The sequence below is a fragment of the Anarrhichthys ocellatus genome, unplaced genomic scaffold (assembly GCF_004355925.1).
Source record: "Anarrhichthys ocellatus isolate YVR2014 unplaced genomic scaffold, GSC_Weel_1.0 scaffold7, whole genome shotgun sequence".
Lineage (NCBI taxonomy): Eukaryota > Metazoa > Chordata > Actinopteri > Perciformes > Anarhichadidae > Anarrhichthys > Anarrhichthys ocellatus.
The window spans coordinates 8,569,635-8,579,567 of NW_022280037.1; the positions used below are offsets into that span (position 1 = coordinate 8,569,635).

The window sequence follows — 9,933 nt, forward strand, 5'->3', positions numbered from 1 at the left end:
ACACACACACACACACACACACACACACACACACACACACACACACAGGACAGGCCGAAGACAGACGCACAGTGTCAATCACGACGCATGCCATTTACAGACGAGTAGATACAGTTACAGTTTCCCCTCGTGGTGGAGAAACACGTATTTGCATTATTACTCGGCAGCGTGGAGGAGCTGTTAATAGCTGGACTTCTTCTGCAGGAGACCTGGACCCGAGCACCTGTGACAGCGCGTGGCCATCCCGCTGAAGAGAGGACATTTCATAGCCGACCCTCGACTCTGAGCTCAGAGGGCAGCAAGACGCTGGGAAAGAGGAATTTCTCCTTCAAGGTTTCGAATTATTCCTCAAGGACGCGCACATATTTAAAAAGGAAAAAAACAACCTGTAAACAGACCTTTACGCTATTATTAAAGGCTACAACTGTGAATAAAAATGACAAGAATTATGGTTTTCTCACTCCAGTCAAGTCAAATATCAACAACAATTTATCCACCAAACAATCGACTAATCTGTAAAACAATCTGTAGATTGATCGATAAAGTAAACAACCGTAGTTACAGCCCTACTCCCTGCTTACACACATATGTATATACGATACAAATATGTGGTATCAATTACAATTTGTATGCCAATAGCATTATTGGCGTCGTTAAATTAGTTTGTAGTCAGCTGGTATTTGTAGTTGTTTGAGAAACATGTTTTAAGTCCAGCTGATGACGATACTCCCGGTAACGGTGCACACTACCCTCACACACTACCCTCACACACTACCCTTAAATATGTATCTATAAGAATATATACAGTGTTTGCATATGTAAAGAAACTGATTCCACAGTGAAAAATAAATGGTTTGTCACTTACATAGTCATGGAAGGCCTTCGCCTCACTGGAGTGCTCGCATGTCTCCCTTCGGTCTGGAGCCGCACAATACAAATCCCAGAATACACTGAAATAAAAAGGGAGGGGGGGTGGAGGAGAGGTTAAAGGTTACCATACAGAGCAATACAAGCAAATGTATAATAGCTATTCATAAGCCATTCATACACTCTCACTATCTCCCTAGCGCTCTTAAACTGCCTCTTACGTACTTGAGCATCAAGAGGGACACAATGCCAGTGTGTCCCTCTCAATCAGACACTCGCTCACTTGCTCAAACACACACACACACACACACACACACACACTATCATACTTGCATGGACCTCTCATTGACTACATCCATTTCTTTACCCTAAACTTGAACTGTTACACTAAAGCATACATGTACAGCTAAGCTCAATAACCTAAAATACCCCCGTTTCTTTCAACGTATATTTCATTAGATTTTTAGGTTATGAAATACAGTTTAAAGGAATTTAACAAAATCCCATCCCACAAGTAACCCAAACCTATGGCACCATTACAAATGTAGAATATGACATTACAACGCTTCATTTTATTGGTGATGAAAAACAACAGAAGACAAATGAAGTAAGAAAAGGGGGGGTATGTTTTTCTTTAAGCGATAAACTAAATAAAATAAAATAAACGTACTTTAACCAAACGCATCAATGCTTGTGTTACTGTTGATATTTCTTATTACATTTATAAAAATCTGTATTTAAATGGCTGAAACACCATCTACTGTTTTAAAATCAGCCGTAATCTTGCAAAGCCAATTCTGAGACAGAGTTGGGGACAAATCACCAAATTAAAGAATGTTAACGTCCTTCTCGCCTCTCGTTTTTTTGAAACTTATTTTTGTGACCACTGTGTAGCAGTACAGTCACAGCTCCGGAGGCGGAGGCGTTGGGGTCCGCGCTGGCTGAATTTGAGTTGACGGTACTCTCCAAGTGGCGGGGCGTGAGGCGGAGGGGCTCATCTCGTCTCATTTGTGGTCTGATGAACAATAAATTCCTCAAATTTAGCGACCCGTGCCACATCGCTGTTTCCCAAACTGCTGTAGCGTTCAGGTTTGTCGACTCTGCGTGGAAGCTTTCGTGAGATTTCATCACTCAGCCCCTTGCCCACTTTTTTTTGGCTTCTCTATTTGTTTTTTATTATGCAGTGGGTGGACTTAGGCTTAGACCTGGGGGTGAAGTTTCACTGAAGTTATGGGGGGGGGGGTGTCTCTAATCAACAGATTGAAAGCTGTAGCTTACAGCCAGGATCGGTGCAAAGGCTATCATGTTTTTGCAGTATTGGTTGAGACAGAGATGCCACGGTACCAAAGATAATAATAAAATATAAGACGGCTGGTAAATGGCCTCATTGTGAAGGTATTTTATACATAAACTGATTCCATGACAGCTTTTGTCTCACTGCAAGTGGAAATTCACAAACACACACAGCCAGCCACAAAGCTTACTGTGTGTGTGTGTGTGTGTGTGTGCGCGCGCTACCTGTCTAAGAGGCCGTAATTGAATCAGTCTCTGTGCATTGATTTAGTGGAAGTGCTATAAACCGAGTGAAACGGCAACATGGCTAACGCGAGGACTAATCAGGCAGCCACTTCACATGTCCTGGCAATCTGCGACACACACGGGGGATGTCGACTCCCAAACATCTGGACTTCTTCATACACCTCTGCACTTCAATAGACAGTCATATTTGGAAGGCCCACTTGAGCCCTCATCTTGAGCGCCATTGTGAGTCGTTCGAGCACATTTAAGAGGAATTTATAATATTTTGATTACATTGACGTATCCGCAAAACTTCCTCGTACCAAAATAAGGACAGAGTGCATGGTTGAGCTACAGATGATAAGGATGTCAGTGTGATGCTCAAGGACACATCAACGGGGAGAAATGCTTATAGGCTACTCGATTCAAACCTCATTATCTGCTTTTAATACAAGCCTAAACAAGGAGAGAAGAAGAAGAGACTGGTTTGCCCACAGATAAAAAAAACAACAAATATATATTTTATTATATTTTGTATGTGTAAAAAACAAATAAATAGATAGATAGATAGATAGATAGATAGATAGATAGATAGATAGATAGATAGATAGATAGATAGATAGATAGATAGATAGATAGATAGATAGATAGATAGATAGATAGATAGATAGATGCTCTTAGGATTTAGCCAGGCTTTTATGGTTTCAAATTATTATTCCGTTCCTTAATTTCCTTTTTATTACAAAATGTCCTTGGTCTCATATTGCTGATGGTGCTTTATAAGCCTGACGTTCATTCTTCTGACTCAGCAGAGCCACCCCCCCCGAGGGGAAAAGTTACACTAGAAGACTATTTACAAGTCTGTAATTCTACATCCAAAAAGGTTCTTAAATATTTGCTTCATTGTAATATGTACAATACTAATTTCAGTACAGTGGCCTTCAGCAGCACAATGGAGCTATCTGAACCCGGTGGCAGTTCTGGTCGCTGCGCTTTTATCTTCCTGAAGAAGGAGCAAGTGGAAAGATCAATATATTATCCCATAATAAACAATTATCATTGGTATGTCCCATGATGAACTTTAGAAGAGAGTGGCGAGGACTATGTGATACACAAGCATAACGTATTCAAGTTCTGCCTGCCGTTTTTTTAAATCGCACTTTAAAAGTAGATGTACGGTGGTTTAGTTGTTAAGCCTTAAGTAGTCAGTTTATCTTTATCGATTTAAAAGATAAGGCTGGCGATGAACTATATCATCTTATTATCAACAAATCCCCTGAAAAGACCGAATCTAACAATTGATCCGACTAACAGTAATTGTCTGTGTAGCTGAAGCCTCATTCCTCTGTGACACAGATCTCCATTGTTGCCCAAAAACTAATATAACACATAAATGAGCCGCATTGTTGCACTGGGTGACATGTTTTTTTTTTTTTTCATAATGATGAACATGAGCACAGTAGTTCATTTTGAGTCAATCCATAATGCCGGAAAAACCTCGCTAGTCGGAATAAAATGAGCTCGGAGTGCCAAAGAAAGCATCGGGAGGGTGGAAGGTACTGTAAGAGGCGACAACACGTTGTTGGTTTTGGTCTCTTCTTTGTTGACAGTTTTGAAGGTTTCGTCGTAAAACTAAGGGTTCTACTAAGAACCCATTTTATTCAAGGAACCGATTTTAGAAAAAAAGAGTTCTTGAAGGATTGTTGAAAGCGGGTTTGTTAAAAGATCCTCACAGGATCCCTCTTATAAGCACCCGTAGAAAGTGGAAAGGTTATAGGTGGAACCATTAGACCACATAAGGGTTCTCTGTAGAAGCTCTCACAGGAGTTCTGGGTGGAACCTTTTACAGGTGATTCCAGGTAGAACCCTTTATGTCGGGCGTTGGGAGAACCCTCTGAAAGGGTTCCATGTCAACGTGGACTTTACAGTAGAACGTGTATTTATAGTGGCTGTAAAGGTGTTATGTGATCTCCTCGCCTCATCCGGATTTCTTGGAAACAGAGCGACTGTGGACTACAGGTGACGTCCAAAAACAAGTGAAACTGCTGACCGGTGGTTAAGGTGACGACCCAAACCCTACGGGTCAAACCTTAACCTGGGGCCGAAATGACACGAAAGGGGGGGGGGGGGGGGGGGGTGTTGACACAAAGAAAGATGGAATGCAACGGGTTAATCTGCTAAGAATCCCTCTCCGACATGAACAAAGGAGAAAAGTAGGAGGTGGAGGGCACACAAAGGGTGACGAGCGGGTGAGGAGGGGGCGGGGACTATGGGGGGGGTCCATTCCCTAACCATCTGGATCTATTGTTTCAGGAACGCGGGTGAAGGATGGAGAACTGGAGGCGGGGAGACTACGGGGAGGGGGGGGTCACGCCCTCGCTGAGTCTGGTCAACCCCAAGGCTGAGACTCTGCTAGACCTCCCACCTATGGAAGTCATGTTTAATCATGACGCAGGAACAGTACCATCAAACAAATCAAAATGTGGTCATTTACAGTTACACAAATACCTGAATGTTTGTATTAAATATGAGCTTAATGTAGTCACAACTGAATTATGGCTCTTCCACGAGCTTTAGAACATGGATGTTCAAGTGAAGCTACTGTTTGTGCATATAAAAGTTAGTAATAATGGAGGGCTGGGATGGACCCAAGAGACATGTGAGGGGGGGGGGGGGGGATACACCGCTTAAAGCTACAGTTGGCAACTCCATGAAGAAAAAACTAAATTGTCATATTTTCTGAAGCTGTCTCTATATGCTGACAGTAGTGCATGAGACAGATTATTGTGCTCCTGATCGATGCGAAGAAAGAAGAAGAAAAACAACCAATCGGAGCTGAGGAGTCTCTAACGCAGCTGTCAATCACTGCTCCTGAAAGTGATCAAAGCTGTGCTGATCAAATCAAAATTGTGTGACTGTATTGCTTATTTCTCACCTCAAATGTTTTCAGTTACCTTTTACCTGCTAAATGAGAAAGTTTGTGACCCGGCCGCCATGTTGAAAACAGTCAAGACAACATGAACAAGCGCCGCCCACCGACCGGAGCAAACCGTCTATATTTAAAGCTCAACAGTACACAAAAATATGTTTCTGAAACCATTTCAGGTGAGAAATGGGCAATAAAAAAATGATCTTGATTCATATTTGATCTGGTTTGACAGTTTGACCGGACTTCACAGGCAGTGATTGACAGCTGCGTTAAGACACTCCGTGACTCCGATCGGTTGTTTTTCTTCGGGCACGGTGAAATCTTACGTACCTTGAGTCAGAGGTACCTGTGATTTTTTTCACAGATTATATCTCATGTACTACCGTCACAATAATGCGACGTGTTGAGCAAATATGACAAAAAGTTGTTTTCCTTAAAGTTACCAACTGTAGCTTTAAAGACATGTACTTTAAAAACCTGTTGACAAGCACATGACATGGATAGTTACTGTGCTCACAAACAAGAGGAGAACAGAGGAAAGTGATGCTTACCACCACCACGAGTGGAGGAATCCAGGAGGCTCCCCTAATGTAATATTCTTCTCCCATCGAATCTGGAGGAGAAGGGAAAAGAGTCACTTGCGGCCACTAGAGAGATGATTATGTCTGCAGGTCCGGAGGTTAAGAACATATAATCAGTCAGTCAGTCTCAAACTGTCAATGGCCCCGGACGTGAAGATAGACATCTTTCTGGCTCTGTCGATCTCCATCTTCCTGAATCTCTTCCCTCTGTTCTGTTCTGTTTCCCTTTCTACCCGTTAAATGTGTTTTGGATTCGTTTACTCATTCATTGTTAGCCTGTCTCTTAGGAGGCAATGCATACAAACACTAAAATGTCCACAGATGTCAACGAGCATCCACTGCATGCGTTGTTGTTGTTGTTGTTGCAGACAGGGAGCATGATCTGTATCTTTATAGGGTTTCCTTTTGAAAAATGGATGAAACACCTTACGGTCTGTAATCATGTTGACACTGACGACACACGTTGTGGTAAACATTCAGTAAGGCTGGAGTTATAGCTACTAATGAGGTAAGCTGTTTTACATTCAGAAGTCATCACGTGTGCTGGATTTCTTCGCTGGAGATTTTTTCATCAATTCTTTATCTCTTGTCCTTCGCTCTAGATAAGCAATTTTCATAAAAATAAGGCATAAACAATAGTTTATAGACTGATGTCACCTTACCTCAGACAGGAAGGTCTGTGCGGACTTCTGTGCTCCCACATGTAGCAGGTACTCATACACGTATAACGCTAACCTGTAACAGAAAGGGAAACAAAACTGTTAGTGACCAAATTTAGCCTCCTTAACGCTCAAGACTCTTCCTATTTGCACTTAATGCTCTCTATTTCACAGCTACGATTAGATTCCTTTGTGCGGCCCGCTTCATTCACAACCAAAAGCACACCAGCAATAACCAAATAATCAAATAATCTATTAGAACTTGAGCTATTGGTCGAGAACTGTTCCTGGGGCTTCACGTTATTTACTCAATTTGTGTTTGCATCTTTACCTCATCTCAAAAACTGTTAACGTTGGGTATTAACAGAACAAGAATGGATTAATGTGGCTTCGTGGTTGTGCTTGAAATAACTAAATTACATCATTTTTTGTGAGACTTTGTCGTTTGAATGGATGCTGGAACAGACACATGCAGCGACTGCTCCATTGAGTTTCTTCTCAATGAATAAGAAGTCGGCTGCATGTGTGTAGTTTGAACATTGATGACATTAAAGAGCTTCCCACCCCGAGTCCTCACGTTAACGCTAGAAAACCGCCAGTGTTTGCTTGCAGTATGAATGTAGACAAGCCGCTGTTGTCTGGAGGGCTGCGTTGAACCAATCAGCAACCTTCAGTACCACAGAAGAAGGATTTTTGGGGCGGTAGAGCTAAAGCTGGCTCCAAGTTTCTCTGGCTGAAATGCAGGTGAGTCACCAGAGTCCCTCTAAAAAAGGTTCCTGGGTTTTGGAAAAATGACCTCGTCGTGTCAGCAGCCCGTCTGTGGTCTGTATACTTCTGCCGCTACTGCCCACGTGCATCTCAACAAGCCTGAGCATCCAACGTCTTTAAATCACAACTGCAGCTTAAAAACACACGCAAAACACAGCTTCGCACGAAAGGCATTCCCACTAATATCAACAATATTTCTAAAGCTCTCGCCGTGACTTTTTTATTATAACCGGCCACACTTGATAACGGCAATCCACCAGGGTCTATTAACGGACACAAGAGTCATGCTGTGGAGTGGGAAACCCCCATTGGCCCAACATTGTACTCCCAACGCCTTCACTTAGTTGTGTTTAATAGGCTGTTAATGGACCATCAATCGAGCGGCAGCGTGGATATGACAGTGCTCTGTGTGCCCAGAGCAGACAGGCCTCTGACAGGCCAATAAGGTCCTAATGAGAAGGACAGTAGCTCAGTGTCATATTCCCCGTCATTAGCCAATGAGCTGATCAATGAAACATGGCGTGGGATAATAATGTTGTGCAGTTTGTTGTTAAAAACAGTGACAGCCTATTTGCTCTTCCAATGCTTTCTTTCCTTAAACTGTTGTTGAATGGCGGGGTGAAGGAGATGTCTATTTAAGCATTTAAGCCTTTTAAGACATAAGATATATAGTTGGACAATAAAAGGTTTGATAGGCTCTCGTGAAAGGATTCCACGAGTGTAGCTTGATGACGTCGCTAAAGACGCTAGCTAAAAATTCCACCTACGCTGAGGAGGTACTAGTCGCAGCGGATAAGGAAATATAGAGAAAGGAGCTGGTACCAAAAGTGAGGCGAGTTGATTCAAATCGAGCTGAACCGATCCAAGACGCTTAGCGACAGGGTGAAACCCGCTGGTCTAAAATATAACAAGCTGAATTGTTTAATAAATAATGAAAATAATATTGTTTACGAATTGCATTGTATATATATGTGGTTAAGCTTTAAATGCAATGCTATATGGTATTGGTGCATCTAGTTAATAGTCAACAAATGAGTGTGTCCCTATGATAAAAATACATTTTCACATCAAGAACACGATGATTTAGATACCACTTCTGCTAAATGCCTTGACTCACATGTTACATCTGCTGTGGTGCGTTAATGATGGAGATGTGATACGTGTCAGACCAGTTCTTACTACTCATAGTATGCAAATGTGTTTCAAATATGCATTATTGGTATGAAAACGTAGTCCGCAAAAAAGAAGAAGATATGAATAGGCAAATAGACAATAACTGTAGCACGGAGCCGATGGTCAGTAGACATTTTCTGAACGACATCACAGGAGGCGGGGCGGCAGCTGGCCGATTTACATACACGCTCCTCAAGAACGGTGTGATCAAATTTGTCTTTAACGAAGCAAAAATATCTAAAATCCCAAAGAACAAAGTTATTATTTGAGCGCGACACATGATCAGTTCTGCTTGAATGTCAAAAGCAATCTGCACGCCACATACTAATGAGTACACGCTAGTAGTAAATGTTGTTTATTAACGTTTTTTAATTCAGAGCTACGGATGGACTTGTTTACATCCGGCTTTCCTACCTGTGTGTGTATAGCACGGCTAGTTAGGCATTGAAATAACCACCCTGGACTAAATAATGCCGCTCATTATACAGTTCACACCTTCTCAGACACGGCGGTTGAATGGGTCGACGCAGCATCTGACCGGGAATCATAAACATCCTCCTAACCGGCACTGAGCAGAGATTTGTTGAATCAGATTTTGTGGTACATTATGGATCGGAATATATCATTTTAAAGTTGACATTTGAATTGCTTAAAAAGTTTAAGTGCAAGAGATTCAGAGCATCGACTTTGCTTGGTATTTATGTGATTCTAATGTTTATACGGACCCACAGTGCTGACCACAGAGTTCAGTGTGACACCAGTCTTCTGCTATGAACAGGTCAATCGCAGGTTGAATGTGCATTTAGTAGCCCAGCCTGTGTAAAAGTGATAGTAGTTACAACGCGAGTCTCTGTCTGTGTATAGCGGGCCGTCCTGCTCGGGAGGTAGTAAATAACTGAGGGTGTTCCCCTCTCGCAGATCGCCACCAAGATAAGGAACCCTAAATGAGCGGGCAGACATCCAGAGGAACAAACAAACAAAGCAGACGTGGCCTGAAGTCTACACTGCCCAGAGTGATTTACACTGGTTAATAATAATATTATTCAACTCTAAATGCATCTACCATATACTGCACAACATAACAACAATATCTAACCGCAGCAGAACATCCTGGCTGCATCGACTTGCTTAATTCAACACAGACAGTGGGACACATCGCTTGTTGTACAAATGAAGCTGTTGAGAGGCTAAAGACAGCAGTTCTGCAAACACACACACACACACACACACACACACACACACACACACACACACACACACACACACACACACACTTTAGCCAAGGGAATCTGACCACTTTCTGAGGCTCCTGGCAATTTGTAGGTCACAAAGCTCTGTGTGACCGCTGGTGTAGAGTGTAAGTCGCTGCCACTTGCAGGTCAGTCTAGTATTGTGCGCCCCACACACACACACACACACACACACACACACACACACA

At 42.4% G+C, this 9,933-nt stretch overlaps 1 protein-coding gene across 2 annotated transcripts in view; it reads right to left on the reverse strand.

Annotated features, from left to right (window-relative positions):
- Nucleotides 1–9,933, reverse strand: part of LOC116383880 (single-stranded DNA-binding protein 3) — a 30,566-nt gene that overhangs the window by 17,449 nt on the left and 3,184 nt on the right. For both annotated transcript variants that reach the window (XM_031848055.1, XM_031848054.1), the window contains exons 2-4: nucleotides 6,558–6,630; nucleotides 5,866–5,927; nucleotides 866–950 (exon numbers count right to left, since the gene is read on the reverse strand). In XM_031848055.1, coding sequence (XP_031703915.1) covers nucleotides 866–950; nucleotides 5,866–5,927; nucleotides 6,558–6,630 — 220 coding nt within the window. The remainder of the gene's footprint in view (nucleotides 1–865; nucleotides 951–5,865; nucleotides 5,928–6,557; nucleotides 6,631–9,933) is intronic.